Source organism: Mustela putorius, unplaced genomic scaffold, assembly GCF_011764305.1.
Source record: "Mustela putorius furo isolate JIRA1106 unplaced genomic scaffold, ASM1176430v1.1 tig00003942_pilon_pilon_pilon, whole genome shotgun sequence".
Taxonomy (NCBI): Eukaryota; Metazoa; Chordata; class Mammalia; order Carnivora; family Mustelidae; genus Mustela; species Mustela putorius.
The window spans coordinates 14,168,575-14,189,930 of NW_025422087.1; the positions used below are offsets into that span (position 1 = coordinate 14,168,575).

Consider the following 21,356-nt stretch of genomic DNA (forward strand, 5'->3'; position numbering starts at 1 on the left):
GGAGAATCCATGTCGAGACAGAGCCTAAGAGCAAACACATTGTCTAAGTAAGATATTTATATGTAAACTATTCTGGTTATTTCTCGGTGGGGATGGATACCTGTACTAGGATATGTATGTTAGAGTGAGAAATTAGCACCTATAGAAATAAATTTGAAATATATTCCTGACTCGTAATTCTTAATGTGGAGTACACAGTAAAATCTCCTGTTCAGCTTTTAAATGACTCAAATTCTTGGTATAAAATTGCTCAATCAATATATTGTGTACCTGTTAACTATACTTCAATTAAAAAAAAAAAGTATTCTTGGGTCCTGCTCCTGATCTTTTAACTCATAACTATTTTTAATAAGCTTTCCAATGATTACTATTTAGCTACTCTGGCATTAACTTACAGTCTTCTGGGGGGAACTATACATTATGATGTATCCTCTGTTTTACATTAGCTTATTTTAACATGCAAGTGTCAGTTACATGTTAATATTATGTTATTCAGTTATACTGAAATTATTGATCATTTAAAATTTAGATCTGCATCATCCTAATTTAATGGAATGTTCTTTCCATTACATATTGTCACTGTCATCCTAACATGTCTGTTCATTAGATTTTGAATAGTATTAAAGTGGATGAGGATTTGAGAAAAGTATATGCACCAGTATTTGAAGTAGCTCTACACTTGAGCGTTCCCGAAGAGAGTGGCTCTTCAGAAAGTTCCACAGAGAACTCTCATGAGGCTGACAAGTCCTCTGAAGGATCTGAGTCATGTGAAGATGAGGCATCAAAAAATGAAGTCGGTTGTCTCATAAGACACTCCAGTGAAGAGCAGCAACTAATGCAGAAAACAGAAAATGTCTCTTCCAACTTGGAAGGAACTCTTTCAGGTAAGATGAAGGAGGCTGGTAAGAATGAAGGGAAATGGCCTAACAGCTGGAAAAGACAAATGAGAGAAATTCTAGCAGTTTACATATGATCCATGACTTAAGTTGTAAATATTAAGAATGCGCAACATGAACATAAACTTAGATTATTTGTGGTGCATGTAAGTAATAACACCATCATTCATTTTGGTCTTCGTACTCATACCATTTCTCACTCGTGGGGACCTGAGGAACCCCCCACCCCCCGGGAGGATGAATACCACCTGGGATGCTTGTTAACAATTCAGACTCTTGGACCCCATCAGGATCTGGGGGTGAGGTATCCTGCTCGAACACTACCTTTCATTTGGCATTTAACTGGTTTAAATATCTATCAATGTTTTATTCTCTTTTCAATGGATTCTTACAGGCATAGAAATCATGACTGAGTTTGAGAATAAATACATACATGATGAGTAAGTAGACATTTTAAAAATTACAAGTAATTATAATTTACGTTAGCTATGCATTTTTCTGAAATGAGTTTTATTTTTCAGATTTTTGGAATTTGCTACAAATCTCTCCTTAGCTCCCAACAGATTAGAGTTTTCAATAAAAATTCAAAATATGGTGACTGACATTGAAAAATGTATAAGTAAGTATTTTAAAGTTTAAATAGATACACTGTCTTCTTTGGCAATATTTTCTTAGATGTAGGCATTTGATACTTATACCCAGAGAAGTGACACACTTTACAGTGTATCAGGAGATCAGAAATTCCCAGTCTTTGGGATCAATCAATGTGAACTTGGGATTATTTAAGAATGTGTGAATTACACATATATCCAAAGAGTACATAAAATATAGGAATTAGGATAATAGACTAAAGTTTGGATTTTTTCAATGATATACTACAGAATTTTATGAGACTTAAATAAGGCCTATCTTATATCATAACAAAGATATTATTTCCATCTTAAACAGATTTTTATTAGTTCTTCTCTAGCTATGTGTATATATTCTGAAAGTACCTGGGTATTGTTAGCTTGACCAATGAATTTATCCCTTCTCCACGATCTAAGTCTTATAAAGATCTTAAAAAAGCACAACCCTTGTCAACTGTTTAAATGTTTATATTTCCTTTTGTTATTAATAAATTTGGAGAGGGATGTCTTGAGATGGTCGGATATCTTTGTTTCTTCTGAAAATTTGGTCCACTGATTTTAGCATTTATTTGTGGATCTTGCCACTCCTTAATTAGTGGATCCATTTCTTTATTCAGCTATTTATTTATATAAATATAGATTCAGTGATCTGTGTACTTATTTGTATGTGTATGTATGTATACATTTATGGGTGTGCATATATATTTACCTGAGAAAAACAAAACATCTTGGTCACCCCATCATTTCAGCCACCCTCATATAATAACTGTTTGCACCTTGCATTTTTACTTTCATTGGCATACATTAGTGAAGCTTATATTTCACATATTGTATTATTATTTAACAATATATTGTAGATATTTTCCACATTGCTGTGTGTGCTCTTATAATTGTCACTTAGATGGCTTTGCAGTATTCCATTCCATTCCATTAATGTGCAATAATATGTTTAACCATGAGTGCAAAGTTAAACATGCTTGTTACTCTGTGTGGTCTTGCCATTAACGTCTGGTGCAAGCTTGAGTCTTCCGTGGATCTTTTCACAGAATAATTGCATGAGAGGGAAACTGATGGGGCTAAAGTCTTTCTCTTACCGATCTGTGGTTCTTCTGGACTAAGAAAATGAATCTTTTAATTTTTTTAAAGATTTTATTTATTTATTTGTCAGAGAGGGAGAGCACAAGCAGGCAGAATGGCAGGCAGAGGCAGAGGGAGAAGCAGACTCCCCGCTGAGCAGAGAGTCTGATGTGGGACTCGATCCCAGGACCCTGGGATTATGACCGAGGAAAGGCAGCAGCCCAACCAACTGACATACCCAGACGTCCCGAATCTTAAATTTTTAATACAAGTTTTAAGAAAAATTAGTAGGTTGTTTGGCTTGATTTTATGGTGATATTTTTGCCATGCAGAACATTATTTTAATAGTTACAAGATGTGCAGAGCCTTGTAGAAAAGGCTCCAGGATGTGGTGTCCTCATTAGACAGGCTTGCCCAGTGAGCACATCATAAGAACATTCTCCTACTTGTCTTCTAATTTTATTATGATTTCACTTTTATGTTGAAATATTTGGTTGCCCTAACATTTATTTGGCTTGTGTGGACTTGTCATTTTTTCCCGTATGACTGATGATCTGTCTGTCACAGTGCCACTCACTGAGCCATCCCTTCCACACCCTCACTGGCTTGAAATGCTACTTTTATCATTTATTATATTGTAGTATGTTTCTTTATCTGTGGACTGTGTAGTTGATCTGTCAGTAACTCATGAACCAGTACTATATTGTTGTAATTCTGGAACTTCTTTTCTCCCCCAGAAATGTTCTAGGTTTACTGATGCTTGTTTTCATCTTAGGCGTGTAACAGAGTATTACTGTGACTTATTTTGGTGCTCCAGTTATCTGGCTTTGCTTTTGCAGAACGATTCTTTCCAAATGGGTCCTGTGCCTTTTTCACCTCACCCTAACCCTTTGTTGTACCTGTTGTAGCTTGTGGGGCCACAGGATGCCACAGGTCCCCCTTGTCCATCCTCTGCCCCAGCCATGGGCATGCCTGTGACTTGCAGGAGGGGCACTGCCAGGGGTGTCCTGCAGGGAAGGGAACCGGGAAGTCCATGTGGGAAGCATCATTGCAGGTAATTCTGTGTCCTACACATGGAAGGTCAGGTCAGAATTGCTGCTCTGACCTTCTCGAGAAGCAAATGCGTCAGCTAACGCGCAGTGTTTGTGTGCTGTTCTTTTCCCCTCTGTCCTTGTTTTCAGACAAAATGGTTTTCCCAAGTTCCTTGTCAGCTTCATTGTTCTCCACCCCTTTGAGTGAGGTTATAGAATTTATTTGTAGCATAGCTAGGTTACTTCGTCCCAGGCAGTATTCTGTCTTGGGTTCTCCCGGTATCCTGGTTGGTTCTTCAAAACCAGGATAAAACCAGGCAGATGGCCAGATTGTCAGATCCTTTTTGCCTCTGGTGAGGTTTCCCTGTGCATGGGCTCGACAGCTCGATGTGCACCATCCGAGCAGCCGGCATCCCCAGCTTCCCCGTGCGGCCCCTCCCGGTCCAGCTTTCCTCTACACCCTCTTGGCTCTGGCAACCAGTCTGCCTTTTCCCAAATGTCAGAAAGTGGTTCTGGCTTTTTTCACGTAGAAAAATGCACTTCGCATGCGTCCATATTGCTGCAGGAAACGAGAGCCTGATCCCTTCTTCCTGCTGTTCGGGGGTCTGGATGAACCACAGTTCGTTTGTCCCCTCGCGTTCAGGGCTGAGGACGAATGAAACTGTTGTAAACATTCCCATGTAGGTTTTTGGATGAACGTAAGTTTTCTTTTTTCTTGGGTTGTTAACCATGGGTGAGGTTGCCAGGTCATATGGTAGGTGTATGCTTAATTTTATGAGAATTGCAGAATGGTTGTATCATTTTGCTTTCCCACCAACACTGCATAAAGTTCCAGTCACTCAGCATCCTTGTGAGCACTTGGTATTTATTGTCCGATTATAAAAAAAAATTTAGCCATTGTAATAGGTGAGCAGTGATAATCTCACTGTGGTTTAATTTGCATTTCACTAATGATTAATATTGTTCATCTTTTCATATGCCTATATATATTCATATACATATTCATCTTATGTATATTCATCTATATGTATCATATACACCTCTTCATATGCTTATATACATATGTTTATGTACATTTTTTGTGGTCAGAGCTTTAGATATTTTGCTTATTTTCTTAATTGGGATGTTTGTTTCCTATTGTTTATTACAAGAGGTCTTTATGTGTACTCTGGGTACAAGTCTTTTATCAGACACAAGATTTGCAAACATTATCTCCCAGCCTGTGCCTTATCTTTTCATTCTTTCTCACAGAATGAAGCTTCTTAATAGCAGCTTATCAATTTTTTTCTGTTATGGATTATGCTTTGGTATCTACAGACTCCTGGTCTAACTCAAAGTCACAGATTTTTCCTGTATTTTCTCTTGGAATACTTATAAATTTGTGCTTTATACTTAAGTATATAATTGATTTTTAGTTAATTTCGCATAATGTATGAGGTGTAGGTGGAAGTTTTGTTGTTTGTTTGTGTGTTTGTTTTTGCCCACAGACCTCGGTTTTTCAGCTAGACTGTGTGTGAGTTGCTGGTGGTGGCGGTTGTGTGTCTGTTTCCTCACTGTGTTGGATTCATGCTCTCCACATGGCATCATATAGCACAGACATTTCAGCTGTTTCTCAATTTAATAATTTTTTCTCAGCCTCTCTTTTAATTATGCCTTGACCCACTACCACCCAGTACCTGTGAGTGAGTCTGTTGTTCCCATAAAATCCAAACTTTTACACTTGTCTTAGATTCCATTTATCAGTACAGAACACTCTCTAGCCCTCATAATAAATCAGCCCAAGTTTCCAGTAGTTTTAGATTCATGGATAATTTTAAGATATTGCTTTTGATGGGACTCCTAAAAATACTAACTTCTGAACTCTGTATTTTAGCCAGGATTATTCCTCTTTGCCAAGATCCTCGCCTGTCTCTCTTTACTGAATCGGTTTTAATTACAAGTTTACCTAATAAGACTGAAAGTGGAATGGCCTATAAGAAGCCAGCCAGATGGCCAGATTGTCAGATCCTTTTTGAAATGGATCCTACGTACCAAAGTAAAGTAAGTTTTAAAAATGGTTTCTCTCAACGACTAATTGGCTCTAGAAGCAGAAACCCCTTGAGATTCTTAGACTAACGGGACTTGTTGAAAAAAAAATTATATATATATTTATATATAATATGTAATATTATATAATAATTATATATATATTAATTATATATATTAATTATATATATTAATTATATATATTAATTATATTAATTATATATATATAATATTAATTATATATATATTAATTATATATATATTAATATAATATAATATATATATATAATATATATAATTATATAATAATTATATAATAATATAAATATATAATATTATATAATAATTATATATAATATTACATATTATATATAAATATATATATATACACTTATTTATTATATATAAATATATATACTTGCTGAGACCCTAACTTAGGACAATGGAGGTGTCATTTCCATCTCATCTTCCCATCTTCCTGCTCCTGGGCTTCCGGCTCTGTTCACCTCTTTTGTTTTTTCCAACTTCTGCTATGAAAGGAACTTTCTCTTATATGGTTCCCTCCTGACACTGACTTGGCAGTGCATTGACTTGCGGTGGCTGGGACTTCCCATTATGATCCCGCTGGGTATTGTGGTTCAGAGTCACAGGAGAATCTCATCCTCTCCTCTTGGGTCAAATTCAGCCTGGACAGGGAGCTGTGTCTTGGGAATGGGCAAGGTCACACAGCCCACGGACCTGCCCCTGTGTGGGGCTGCCCACGGAGCATCTGCCCTAACCAGGATGACAAGCATGGGGATACATGACCTCCAAACAGCATGCTGACTAGAAAGAAAAATGGCCTAAATGTTAAAAAGGTCATTGAAATTTCTTAAAGTCCTAGGTTTCCAACGCAATTCTGTAGTGTGGGTTCTTCACGAAATGGACATAGGGAGCTATTCTCATACATATTCTGACAGAGCCACCAGCCTGTCAGCCCATACTAGTTACTGTCACCAGTTCTGACTTGTCAACACTTTGGTTACAGATTGCCAGGCTCCTGACTGTTGTTGGTAATTGCATGGGGCAAGTTAATGTTTACAGTTGCAAGTTTATAAAATACTGTTCCATGGTACAGAAGGCCAAAGCCATGAGCATGAAAATCTCATTGGTGGATGAACTGACTTCAACACAGTTTAAAATGATCCTGGCTAAATTCAGAAACTATCTTCAATATATTATTAACATGGCCGTTGAGAAACGCATTGGTATTTTCAAAGTCATAAGTCTCAGTTATCAGTCAGAATGCTTACCCTATGTTGAGAATGTCCTACATCTGATCCACAACCTCCTTCGATCTGTAATTGAAAAGAAGAATACAAATCTACTGGAAGTAAGTATTTTGGAAATTCTTATTGCATGAGAATCTTTATGATTATTAGATTATTATTTTAGAATATGTACTTAGGAAATCCAAATGATAAGTGTCATCCTCAGAAAATTCTAATATGTATTAACACCTGTGTGGGTCTCCGATCTGATATCATTTCCTCAAAAAAACATTCTCTGTCTGCCATTTCTAGAATGGCACCCCATGTTCCTCGCTCTGTCTTTTCCCTGTTGGGAATCCCTAAAACTTGTAAACATGGAGACGACACAACACAAGTTACGTTTTTGTAGGGACCACTCTGGCTGCAGTGTAAAGAATGGGTTAAAGTGGGACAGGACAGGAAGAAAGCTGTTTGTGGCATCTAGGGAAGAGGGGATGAACGCTCACACCAGGGCAGGAGTGGTGTGGAGTCGGAGAAGCAAATGGCTTTGAGATCTGTTTCAGAGATGGAATGGACAGGATGTAGTGACTGGCAGATTGTAGGAAGAAGAGGAAGGAATTAATGACACTTTGAGCTTTTGGGCTGGGCCGCAGGGCGAGCAGGGCTGCAGCCCCCGGACCAGGGAGAACAGAGTGCACTTTACTGCGTAACCATCAGGCGGACCTGGACGGAGTGCGGGGCTGGCCACCAATAAGGAGTCCAAGCCAGAAGCCCGCGTGCATGGGGCTGGTGTGCGAGTGGTCTTTGAGGTCCTTCAGGAGAAGGTGCCTGCTTATGTGTATGGTGAGGATGGGAGAGAACCCCCCATCAGAAGCCTGAAGAATGCCAGTATGCGGGAGGTTGCGAGACGGACAGCGGCCTACAAAGCCCCTGCAAGGGCGCAGCCTCTCTGAGAAGACTAAGGGAAGCAAGGGAGTATTTCGAGAAAGAGGGAACGTGTAGTAGTTTTTGATGCTACGGAGAGGTCAAGAGAGGATTGAGAACTGTCTATCTTTAGAACCACAGCAATCCTAAAACATACATAGAATTACTCTCTATTTCACTTAGGGTTAGATTCCCCAACGAGTATTAGAAAACAAGCAAACAAAGTATATTATACAGCAGTTTCTTTGCCTCATACAAAAAGACATCTCGGCGTTGGTGAGCCAGGCCTCCCCTTCTCTCTGTTCTGCTCCCTATGACGAGGGCTGCTGCCCCACAGGCTCTGTGCTCATGCTCTAGGCAGAAAGGCAGAAACGTTGCAGCAGCAGCCTGGCCGTTTTACTTCCCTTGTCATCGCCTGCGCTGGGTTACAGTGCCGCCGCTGCTGCAGAAGGACCTGAGTTGGCCCCTCGTAATCTCCTCTTCCTCGGTGGTTGAAGAAAGCAAGCAAAAGATGGAATGGCTTGGGTTTCACATCAGACTTAGGGTATCTGCCAGTCGGTAGAGCCGACTGAGAAAGAAGACAGCACAGTAAGGCAAAAAGAGATTAAACTATTTCCTTTATTATTATTAAAGTACACCTTGGAGAATATGGCTTCTGTTTACTTAAAATGAACCTTCCCCAAACTGAAGCTCAGAGTTAGGGAGAGACTTAGCCCCTCAGCACTGGTTGCCCTGAAACATGACCAGCATCCTGGCCGCAGTGAGCAGAGAGGAACGTGTACCCTCCGCGACAGGCGGGCTTTTGTGAGGAGGATCTAGGCTCTGCCTCTCCACCTTCTCCTTCCAAACTCAGCAGTCACAGGAGTCACTTTGTCTTCCCAGGAAGTGACTGTGGGGCAGAGGGGCCACCCGCCAGACTGGATGAGTGGGGTCCCCTGCCACATGGAGACAATGGGAGTGGGGGTGAGTGTTGCCCCCACCCAGCTGCCATGCACACTCTATCAAGTGCAACGTGGCGCTTAGCCTTCAGGTGAGCTCTAAGTAAAGACGGTAAAAGGCCCCACTTGCCCAGTATAAGATGGTGGGGAAGGAGCAGGATGTGTATAACCGAAACCTCCATCCTATAAAGAAGTAAGTGGGGAAACAGCGAAGGTGATCTAGAGCAAATATTGAATCTTACTGGACAGAAATACTGAGAGTTCCTTTCTTTGAGGGTGGAGTAAGCTCTGTGGTTGGCCAGTCTGTCAGCCTCTGGCTCAGGTTTCTTGCCTTGGTGACTCCCAGTTAGGCCCTGTAGGATGACTCTCTAGGTTTGGTATTCTTGACCATCTCATCCAAGCAGGGCATCATGGGCTTGTACTTGCTGGACCCTGACCAAGTATGCCAGTGAATCTCCTGTTGGTGTGAGTCTTAGGAAATGCTATTGGTTATTAGATTTGGACTTGCTTCTTAAAACAGTTTTTTGCTCTTTGCTTCTGGTTAACTCCACACTTCAGTTTAGACATGATTTTGAAGCTGGAGAACTTTATATTTTTAGCTGCTATCTATGCTTGACACATCCCTCTGTGCCCTAAAAGTATGGTTCCATATCTGAGGCTGTCTGGAACACAGACTTGGGAAGAAAATCTACACCCTTAATAGTTTGTGTCAGCGAGCTTCCCACTAATCCTGGGATCTCACCATCTTCAGCCAAGGTGCCTGATTAAAGATAAGAGCTCTGGTCTTCTCTTCTGCTAAGGTTGCCACTTGGAAACCACCACTTTCATCCAGAGCTCAGAAACAGTTTGCTGTCTCAACTTCTGCAAGCCTTTGGATTAAAGAATCCTCAGGTCGTCTCTGCAAAAGACAGAGGAGAATTTTCTTATCCGAGCTGTAGTTCCCTCAGTCTCTGCTTAACTCATTTTAGCATAAGTTCATCTCCTAAGATTTCACTGGAAGTAACAAAAAGAAGCAGAGTATGACACTGCATGTTTCCGACTATTTCCCCAGTGCTGCAGCTGTGGCTAGCACGGCTCTCAGCCCCAAGCACAACAGCAGACAACACTGATACCAAATAATTTGTTACCAATAATTTGAAGATGGCCAATAGATACAAAATATTCTCAACAGGATCATCAGGGAAGTAAAAACCACATGTTTAAATGGCTAGAATTGAAAAGACTGCCAATAGCAAGTTCTGAGAAGAGTGCAGAGGAGCTAGAATTTCCGCACATTGTTGATGACAATGAAAATGGCACAGTCACATTGGAAAACTGGCCATTTCTTGTAATGTTAAATTTCTACCTACCATTCAGCCCAGCAACGCCATTCCACGTTATTTATTTACAAAAAATAAAATAGGATCCACACAAAGACTTGTACTCACAAAGTCGTAGAGGCTTTACCCACAAGTGCCAAAACCTGAGATCTATCAAGAGATGAGTAAGGAAAAAAACGGTGCATTTATGCCTTGGAATAGCATTCAGCAATGAAAAGGAATGAACGAGTGCTGCGTACAGTTTGGAATGATTGCAAAAATATGTTTCTAAGAGAAGCCACACACAAAAGAGTATGTGCCGGATGATTCCATACATATGGAACTTGACAAATAAAATTTAATCTGTAGTCACAACAAGCAGATGGTGGTTTTCTGAGGCCAGGAGTAGGAGGAGGTTATTTGGAATGGGGCACAAGGCTTCTTTTAGAACAATGAAAGTTTTCTATACTTGATTACAGTGGTAAGAACACAGGTGTATAAATTTGTTAAAACTCATCATGATGTACAGTTAACCTCTTTTGTATGTCAGTTTGGCTTCAGCTGATTTTTTTTTTTTTAATCATGGCTTTTCCATTTACTGTTTGAAACACCTCTTATTCCTGCTGTACCTCAGTTTATCTGTAAAATGGGGTAACATTAGTGACTAACCTAGAGAGGTTGTGAGAGTTAAGTGAGTTAGGGATTATAAAACCCTAAACACATTCTGGCACTTAGTGATGAACGTTAAGTCATTGCAAACCAGACTGCTGCACATAGAAGGTCAGGGTGTTGAATTCCAGAGAACTTTCTGAGCTATATATATATATTTTTTTCCTTTTTTCTTTTTTCTTTTTTTTTTTTTAAGATTTTATTTATTTATTTGACAGACAGAGATCACAAGCAGGCAGAGAGGCAGGCAGAGAGAGAGAGAGAGAGAGGAGGGAGCAGGCTCCCATGCTGAGCAGAGAGCCCGATGCGGGACTCGATCCCAGGACCCTGAGATCATGACCTGAGCCGAAGGCAGCGGCTCAACCCACTGAGCCACCCAGGCGCCCTGAGCTATATATTTTTTAAAGATTTATTCATATATTTGAGAGAGAGCATGTGAGGGGAGGGAGGAGAGAAGGAGAGGGAGAGAGTCGAAGCAAACTCTGCACTGAGTGTGGAGCCTGACATGGGGCTTGATCTCAAGACCCTGAGATCATGACCTGAGCTGAAACCGAGAGACCGATGCTTAACTGACTGAGCTATAATTTTTTTTAGGAACCAGGTTTGAAAGTTGTTTATTCATTCTCTCTGACTCCTGCATGGCCCCAGTTGTGTTTTTATGTATTTCCTGAGGCGTTGAGTAGCTTCCCTTTACATGGCTAAGGAAGTTCCCCTATTTTGATGAGAGTATTTTTGTCATACATGTGTTTTATCAAATGCTTATTCTGCATCCCTTGAAATAATCACACATTTGTTTTCTTCAGTCTTTTAATGTGGTTTATTACATTAGCTGACTTTCTTAGGTTGGTGCCAGCACACGTGGGCACTGACTTGCACATTCTAAGATGTTTGCATTCGTGCTTTCAAGTGAAATTGGTCTGTGACTTTCTTCTCGCATCCGTATCTGTCTTTGCTAACAGTGTACTACTAGTGACAAAGGGAGTTTGGGTGTATTTCACATGTTTTCTACCATCTGTTTTTTGCATGAAATTGAGATTACCTATTTTCTTTTTGATACAAATCAGCATTATCATGTGTTTCTTTCCTTTTTTACTGGCATTTAAATGGGATTTGTGGTTAGAGTCAAGATAGCTATGTTTACTATCTTCTGTTTTGGTCACGGACTTCAATTAAATGTGGTAGGCACCATTATCAGCCTGTTACTAAACTATTTAATCCAAGTTTATTAAAGTGAAGCTACTTGCTTAGGGTCACACAGTTAGGAAACTCTGGAGCTAGATTTCAAACAGGCCTCTCTGGTTGTAAAGGCTGTCCATAGAAACTGCCAGGTGGTGGAGTGGTTAACAGTAGTTATTTCTGAGTGACGCAGTAAGAGGTATTTTCTATATTAAGAGGTTTTTTTTTGTATTGCAGTTTTTGTATGAGCATCTATTTTATAATGAAACAGAATAAAGTGTTCAAAAAATTAGAGACATCTAGGCAATTAATTCAGGATTGTGAAATTGAAAATTAAAATGACATTGATTCCAAAATTATGCATGGAAAAAATATGACAGAATTGTAATTTGGGTGTAAAAATGCAATTATTTTGAAAATTTCATGGAATGACGTATATATACTTAGAAAAGTATTGATATTATACATATAATGAATACATACACTTATAATAAATAAAAATGGGATTTGGAATCAGATTTGGAAGCAGTAACTCACCAGATTTCTGATTTTAGGCTAATGAGTCCTCTGAGACTCTGTTTTCTCCTGTGCAAACTAGAGAAGATAGCACCTAAAGAGCAAACGTGCTATCAGATCAAAGTGAGAACTAGCACATCACGGCCCAAAACAGGGTAGCAGTTATGCAGCAGTACCCTTGATGTAGCTCTTAGTCCATATCTTAGAAACAAAGTTATTCAAAATATTACTTCCTTTATGTCTTAGTGGCATTTATCTTACGTGCAAGGTACATTCAGGTTCCTTCTGTTAACAATAGGAAGGACTAGAGCATGCTAATGCTCCAGAATTCAAATAGTTAGAATCACGTTCAGATGATGTCTTCGTTTTTTCGTGAAATTATAATGGTGTAAATTAGTGAGCAATATTAAAAGAGTAACTGACTCTGTAAACTAGAACCCATTATATAATTCTCACTGATGTGTTAATGATCTCAGGTCGTGGAGTCATCACTGCGAAAGCTGGACTCTGATCCCACTGAAATAGAAGAATTTGTGGAACATTTTACTTTTTTGGATTCAGTTTCCTCAAAAATATTTGCCTTAGAGAAAGAGTACTCCACCGTCAATCAGCTGCACTCTGTCGTACGGTATTACCAGATCCAGATCCCAGAAGAGCAAAATGCCATATACAGAATTCTCCTTGGCAGGTTTGGTCAACTAAAAACTTCTCTGAAGCTAAGAAAAACAAATAAAGATGTGGCTCTTTCTAGATTCAGAGACAATTTGGAAGCACACATCACTGGGCTGCGAGTTGACCTCAGTAACTTGAAGACCAAGGTCAGTATTTTATTCACTAAGTATCAGCTGGATCTTCATTTCACGTAGGCCTAAGCATATAGGTGTTTGCTTTCTGTGGAGTCTTGGGTCAGTAATTTAATACAAATGTTGTTGACTTAGAATCCACAGACAGAATCTTGGTGGTTTGTAAGCCTCACTGGAAAGAGACATTGCGTCTTTTTTACTAACCTCTTCCTGAAATGTAGCCTTTTCTTCAGTTATAAATGAACATAGACAATAAATAGACGCAAGTGGTGGCTTTTTCCATACGATTCAACAGTGGGCCACAGGGGGCCCCCCACCCAAGGGGCCACAATGCCCCTGACATCCGTCTGAGCCTGGGTCTGGGCCCTGTGTAAGGAGCGCTCCTGGGGAGCAGGCATAAAGTAAACCTCCAATGTTTGCTGAACCCCTCCCAAGTGTCAGTAACAGTCCTTGGTTCTTAACCCTTTTACACTCCTGGAAAAAAAAAAAAAATGAGATTTAGGGAGGTCAGCTAACCTGCTGGAGATCATACAGCAAGAGGCAGGGCTCCAGAAACCTCGCTCTGAGCCTCCTTACCGGCACCACCATGCACTAGCACTTGGCGTGCGTTGGACACAGCATGACTTTCTGCAGTTTCTGGGTTTCCGGTTCTCCAGCGGCACAGACAATCTGCACCGTTTTGCACAAATACAGTGAAGATGAAACAAACTAGTCCTGAAAGCACTGGATGCCCACAACCCATCTGCAGCCTGTAAAACCGTACTAGAAATGTACACCCACAAAAGTTCCGGGTGTACACAAGTGCTGTTTGTTACAGTGTGTGAGATCGTGGACACCGCCTGGAAAGGGAGTCTGTGTTGTGGTCAGTGTGCTGCCATGCTCTGGGCAAGCACAGGGCAGTCCGGAGTTGTGGGGCTGGGACAGGAGAGAGGTTGTGCCCTTGTCAGCAAGGCTTCAGAGGCCCTGCGGGCACCGAGAGCTGGGGCGTCTCTGCGGCGCTGTCCTTCGCTGGGCCTTTGTCCCTGCATCCCCAGCCCTCCCAGGGGCATGGTCCTGGGTGACTTTAGCTCTTTTTGGCCAAGGGCAGGTCCTGGGAAGGGGCTCAGCGATGCTGAGTGAACATCTGTCGGTCAGTTCACGAACCAACACTTGTCCTTCTCCTGGGCTTTGCCTAGTCAGCTTTCATTTCTGCCAATAATGTTTTTCACTTCTAAACTTTCCATTGGGCTCTTTCCCACATTTCACCATGTTTCTTTGCTAAGACTTTGTTTTCCTTCTGGTTTCAAGAACATCATTTTTTGGTGGAGCATTTTTTGGGGGGAGGGGGTGGAGCATTTTTTATCATACCTGCTTTATTTTTTTAATTTTTTTTTAAAGATTTTATCTATTTATTTGACAGAGATCACAAGTAGGCAGACAGGCAGGCAGAGAGAGAGAGAGAGAGAGAGGAGGAAGCAGGCTCCCTGCTGAGCAGAGCCCGATGTGGAGCTCGATCCCAGGACCCTGGGATCATGACCCAAGCTGAAGGCAGAGGCTTTAACCCACTGAGCCACCCAGGAGCCCCATATCATACCTGCTTTCAGTCCTTCCTCGGGTCATTTTAAAATCTGTGTCATCGAGGCATTGGTGTTTGATGAATCTTATGTGAGTTGAGGTTTTCCTGATTTTTTTAATATGCTGAATAATTTTGTGTTACATATTTTGGATTCAATATTAGGCTGTAAGACTTGTCTTATTTAAACTACTTGGAAGGTTGATATTTTTGTTTTAGAAGGCAGCTGACCTCGCCAGGTTTGCAGTCCCCCCCACATTCTTCAGGCCGCGGTCTGATTGTCATTGTAGCTGTCACAGCCCAGGCAGGAGTGCCCAGATGCATGTCCACTCTCCCCACCCCCCGCCCTGGTGCCCCTGCAGTGCTCAGTCTCATTCTGGGGGGTGGTCAGTTAGCCGAGTCTCCAGGTCTCGGAAGTGCTGAACGGTAGCAGATCTGTGGGCATGCAGCTCCCAGGGGATACGGTTGCTTGGTGGGGAGCTCACTTTCTGGAGTCCCTTGCTCTCTGTGATCATCCCAGAATTTTCCACATTCCTGGGTCTCCTCTTTTCAGTCCTCTGGTCAGGAAGCTGGGGCTGGCTGCTGTGCTCGACTGGTCACTTCCAAACTGCATGCACCTCTGGGGCAAAGCAGCAGACACAGAGCGAGCAGTCCACAGGTAGCCCCTCCCTGGAAGAGAGAACACTTGTCCCTCCTGAGGTTTTCACTGTCCCCCTGGGGATTACCTGAGGGCCAGAGGGGGAGAGCCCAGAGGAGAAAGAGGCCTTCCACATGTGAACATCTGCAGCTATCAGAGGAGAGCCGGGGCTGCACAGCCGTAAGGGCCAAGTGGATGACACGGAAAGAGAGCTCAGTAGAGAACAGCTTGGCTCTGAACACAGCACGGATCTCGAGGGCCAGGCACTGTGACAGGGTCGGCGCCCGACACTTTCCTGAGAGCAGACGTCAGGGTGAGGAGGCCTCCGGCCAAACCAGCTGGATGGGATGCTGGCTGGAGATAGGCTGGAGTAAAGCCAGTCCCAGCCCCGGGGCACTGGACAGGGCAGGGTCTGACCAGACAGGGCAGGGACAGGCTCGGGTTAGACAGAAACCGGCCTTGATGCGGACATGCACCGACGGGCCTAACTCCCCTGTGGTCCGGCAGAGAATCCCTGCCAGAACCTCTCCTGCCCAGCCGTGAGTTCTCCCAGGGCTCTCACGCTTTGTGACCCTGAAGCTCACATCCAGGTTGCCCACAAACCGAGATGAGGTCAAGGTCTGCTAGAAGGACACCGTGGTCAATTTAGCACTGGTGGCATTTCAGATGATCGTCGCGTCCCCTCGGTTGCTGCTCCCTGGGGAGAGCCAGGGTGGGGCACGCGTCCTCTGTCTCTGGACTTTATGTGCCTTTCACACAATTTCATCCATACCCCTCGTGGCGCACGGTCTCGAGTGGAACACTGCTGGTAAGACTGGCAAACTGTGACAGCACATAAGCTAGAAAGATCATTTCTCTGTCTTCCCTCGAGATAGCTCACTGACAAACATAAATAAATTTCAATGAGTGGAGAACTCTTTTATGGGAGAAGCCTCAGGAAAACTCTATTATATGTTCACTATATGAGCATCCCTTTTACATAATCTGTAAGCTCTGTCCTTTTGTCACAAATACTGTTTATCAGTTTTATGCGGCATGGCCACACCACACAACACAATGTCACTTCCACTGGTGGGATTTTTTAAAAAAGACTTAGGTGATCGGATCCAAATTCATTTATTCTTTCAATAATTTTTTAATAAACACTGCTGTCTACATCTTACTGCACTATGTTCTGTGAGATGTTCAGATATAAATGGATGAGACTATCCTTAATCCTGAGACTATCCTTATCCTTTATAATTTAATAAGGGATAAATCAGGGCAAATGTAGGTCTTTGGAGGTCATTGTTGCAAATGTCTATGGTTTCATGTGCAATAGCTAAACTCTGATATAAGGCAACATGTGACAAACACCATAAAAACAGAACAAAGTTAGGAGCACCTGGGGGGCTCAGTTGGTTAAGCGTCTGCCTTTGACTGAGGTCATGATCTCTGGGTTCTAGGATCGTGCCCTGTATTGGGCTCCGTGCTCAGGGGGAAATCTGCTTCTCCCTCTCCTCCCTTCTTGTGCTCTCTCTCTCTGTCTCTCTGTCTCAAATGAGTAAACAAAGTCTCCAAAAAAACAAAACAAAAAAAGAACAAAGTTATGGGGCACCTGGCTATCTCAGTCATTTGAACAGTGTGTGACTCTTGATCTCAGGGTTGTTGAGTTCATGCCCCATGTTGGGCATAGAGATTACTTTAAAACATACAATCTTGGGGCGCCTGGGTGGCTCAGTGGGTTAGGCCGCTGCCTTCGGCTCGGGTCATGATCTCGGGGTCCTGGGATCGAGTCCCACATCGGGCTCTCTGCTCAGAGGGAGCCTGCTTCCCTCTCTCTCTCTCTCTGCCTGCCTCTCTGTCTACTTGTGATTTCTCTCTGTCAGATGGATAAATAAAATCTTTAAAAAAAAAAAAAAACATACAATCTTCAAAAAAAAAAAAAAAGAAGAAGAAGAAGAAGAAGGAGAAGAAGAAGAAGAAGAAGTAGTAATACAAGGTTAAACAGGACTAGAAAAAGGAAATGACTTCTGCAGTCAGTACCATGTGCTGGAGGTCACATCCTTAAACTGCCACTTACCACTGGTTGATGTGACAACTGTAACTTTAGAACTTCCTTGAAAATTTGTGAAAAATATTGACTGTCTTTTAGGATTATTGTATGGATTTAGTAAGTAAGGTAATGCATTACTCACCACAGAACCCAAGCTAGAGAAGGAACATGACAAATTATTGGCATGATGGTAAAAATAATTAAAAGGAATAGTAATAAACACAAATCATTATAGATTAAGGACAGTCTCTCCAGGTGATGGCTACAAATAAGGGTTGTTAAAGCTTCGATTTTGGGCAGAAATGCTGTCAATAAACACGTGTAAGTCCTGACCATTATGATGTCTGACCCTGTCTTCCCATGGCGCCCTAGATAAGAACTCCCGTACTGCTGTGCATGGGCACGCGCGTGGACACCGCCATGGAGATGATGCGGGCACTCACAGAGGAGGCTGCTGCCTTGGCGCTTAGGGCTAAAACCTACTGCAGCTACCAGAGCCGCTTCGATGACACCCAGTCCCAGATGCACTCCCTGAACATGGAGGAGATCACACAGCTTGTCCTGGGGGAGGTTTCGGACATTGAATACGACCTCACCTTGAGGAAGATCCTGTGGGAGGTCCAGGAGGAATGGAGAGCGCTCTTCGGGGAATGGAGGAGTAGGACTCTTCATAGTATTGATACAGAGTCGGTCCAGAGAAATGTTTCAAGATGGATACACAAAATCCTTGTCCTAGAAAAAGGTAAAAGTGTCTTTCTCAAGGTTCCCGCCTGTGATTATACCCAGAGTGGCTTTCTGGGCCAATAAGATCATTGTCCTTGATCTTCTTTATTCACCTGTTGCCAGGCCTGGCCTTAATGTCTGAAGAGGTAGTACAGAGCATAGGTGTAGGAATCATTCCCTGAAGTAAGAAAGAGAGAAAAGCTTTGCAAAAAAAAAAAAAGGTTAGGTACTTAAGAACAATGTTCTGTGTTCCCTGGGCAGAACTACTGAGGCTTCACCTTGCCGAGGCTCTTACTCAAGCCACACATGCTTTGGTGACAGAGCCCCACCTGCAGAGTGCTCACCCAGATCCCCAACATGCCAGCAGTTTGCTTTGGCTGGTGGGAAAAGAGCTAAAAGGTCATCTGGAGAGGTTTCCCTCCTGCTGATCCTCAAATGTGAAGCCTTGGTGACACAGAGATGCTGTTTGTGTTTGGGCGAAAAAAAAATCACTTAATCTTTCTTCATAAACAGCTCTTTTTATAGCACAGTTGCATTGAGATCATAGTCAAAGTAATGTGAAATGTGTTTGGTCTTCACTTTTTCATTAGGGTTGAAGAAAAGGCAATTTGTTCCAGTTACGTATTATTGGATGACTGGCCACCCCAAAATGTAGTGGCTGCCCTCTGCTCCACAAGGCCAGCATCTCCTCTCACCCGGCCAAAGAGTGCTGGCTTTTGAAGCTCCTCCCTTCCCTTCACCTATATCTCAAGCTGTAATTTCCTCTCCAGAAAAAATACTTAAATCTGCCTGTTTTCGAATTGTATTAGACATAGAACGATACCACAAAAAGCTCACCAAAGAGGAAAACGGGACAAACCGCCCATAGCCTCACTGCTTCGACCTAACGCGCTCATTCTATGCATCTTCTCTCGGAGCTTTGTCCTCTGTCTGTCTGAGAGGACCAGCTGTGGAGGGACAAGGAGACAGTACCTTCTTTTAGCCATAGTTTCCCAGATAAAATCATGCTATTTGCCAAAACGTAGACTTAGAATAACAAAGCTATTCTTTTGTCCTTTTCTTTCACTGGGTCTTGAACAACATTTTACTACTAACGTGGTTTTCCAGAAGCCCCATCTGCACCAGGTGGCTGTTTAAGCAGATAGGCATACATTCCAGCGCTCTGAAGTCCCCAGCTCTGGCTGCTTCTTGGCCTCCTCTCTTGGCCTTTTATGACTTGACATAAAAAGGTTTTGAGGTTTGAAGTTTCGACTGCAGAGCTTGTGAGACCTGGACGGCTGTGATCTATCAACACCAGAGGACAGACCAGTCCTGATCTGTGGCATGAACTTTACCTACCTTTCCTATGTTTCTATGTGAAATATTTTCTTTATGACATGGTAGTGAGAGATTTCTGATATTCCTCTTTACTGAGCAGAATTTAAAAGCCCCAAACCTGTCACAGTCTCTTGAGCATATGTGCATGTCTGTCTGTCTAGTCAGGAGAGACCTGGGCAACTCTGTGGTAGCTGGCTATCCCTACTATCAGATTTTGCAAGAAAACTTGGCTTTGATGGCCTCATATTGTAATCACCAGTCCTGATAACTATTTCTCTTTGTTTGAATCCATAGTTGACTCTTCTGGGAGAGTGATATTAATAAAACTCTTTACCTTAATGCAGACTGAAAACTAAGAAACTAGAATTACACTAAATAGCAGGCATATTTTCTGGTTTAAAAAAATATAATGAATGGACCATAACTTTCTGCCCCATTGCTGTTTATAGGTTTACCTAAAAATGACATGGTAACCCATCTTAAGCAGTCAGTGACAGAATTTAAGCAAGAATTGCCTATCATCATGGCTCTCGGAAACCCCTGTCTCAAGCCAAGGCACTGGGAGACTCTCCAGGAGATTATTGGGAAGTCCGTTTCTCTTGATAAAAACTGTACAGTAGAGGATCTTCTAGCACTCAAGGTAAACAAACAGCAGTTGAAAAAATGGTTGAAATACCAGAGGGGCCAATTTTAAGCAAACAAGTAATAGGAATAAGAATTATAAAAGGGAGTGGTTTTAGTGACTGGGAAGGTGGGGGCAGGCCGGCAGTGGTCAGGTGGCCCAAGTCCCGTGGGGCTGCGGGTCTGGGTGCACCCGTTTATTACAGCACTGTCCTGGTGACTCAAACGTGGTGATTGTGCTTTTCACACGTGACAAATGAAGCTGGTGTTTTATTATGGAACTAACATGGCTGCTTCTTACAGAGAATCCAGGGACAGAAACACCCAAGCTGCTCTAGTCCCTTGGACATAACATGAAAAATACATTAAGAACATGTTAGGATAGCTCTCCCAAGAACTCGATACTACACTTGAAACCCACAGTTAGCAGCTCTTTTATTTGCCATCTTGGTGTTGTCATAAAAATAGATTGCATGATTTTTCCCGCTAAAAGTTTGTCTGTTTTCAAACCTAGCTTTTACAGTAAGCTTCATTTATATTTCAGGCTTCATGGTTAACAGTGTCTAATGTAATTAACACTATTTTATAATTTCCCACTAAATCATCTGTTATAATGAGGAAATGGGAAATTTTAAGGAATTTAAAAAGAAGAACTTTTCATTGATCTTTAAAATTTGATTGCTGTTTATCTCAGGCTCTGGCCTCAGTCTTCCTCCCGAACTCACATATGCACTTTCCCGTTTGGGTGTCTCAGAGGAAGCTCATGGTTAGGGCTCCGCCTCCCAGATGCTCCTCTTCCTTTCTGTCCCCATCTCAGCTAACGGCACCTCTGTTGTTTTTCAGTAGCTTAGAGGCGAAATATCATGAAATGATCTTTAATCTTCTTTTGCTCTCCCAGTCATCATCCCATCTAAATCTCTCAACCTTTCTTGGATTCTTACCAGGCCTCCTGACTGATCTGTGTGCCAACAGTGAACTCAGCAAAATATCTACATTATTTCAGAATATGGACATCAACATTTAGGTTTGTTCAGAACAGCGTTCCAGAAATGTAGCGCAGTTGAAATGACATTTTCCTTTCCAAAGTCTTGGGTTGTTGGAGTTGTCCCTGGGCAGGTCAGGTAAAGGCTGAAGTCTGGCACTGTCTAGCAGCAAGCAGTAAATGAGAGGGCAGACAGGCCTCGAGCAGATCAGCCTTCCTGGGGTTGGTGACTACAGTAGCTCAGAGTGTTCAGTGAG

The 21,356-nt window shown here is 42.2% G+C and overlaps 1 protein-coding gene across 1 annotated transcript in view; it reads left to right on the plus strand.

Annotated features, from left to right (window-relative positions):
* DNAH14 (dynein axonemal heavy chain 14) overlaps window positions 1-21,356 on the plus strand; it is a 333,925-nt gene that overhangs the window by 75,071 nt on the left and 237,498 nt on the right. Inside the window, exons 13-20 of the mRNA XM_045069521.1 lie at window positions 608-884; window positions 1,291-1,336; window positions 1,418-1,515; window positions 5,507-5,673; window positions 6,686-7,030; window positions 12,906-13,247; window positions 17,829-18,198; window positions 19,946-20,136. Coding sequence (XP_044925456.1) covers window positions 608-884; window positions 1,291-1,336; window positions 1,418-1,515; window positions 5,507-5,673; window positions 6,686-7,030; window positions 12,906-13,247; window positions 17,829-18,198; window positions 19,946-20,136 — 1,836 coding nt within the window. The remainder of the gene's footprint in view (window positions 1-607; window positions 885-1,290; window positions 1,337-1,417; window positions 1,516-5,506; window positions 5,674-6,685; window positions 7,031-12,905; window positions 13,248-17,828; window positions 18,199-19,945; window positions 20,137-21,356) is intronic.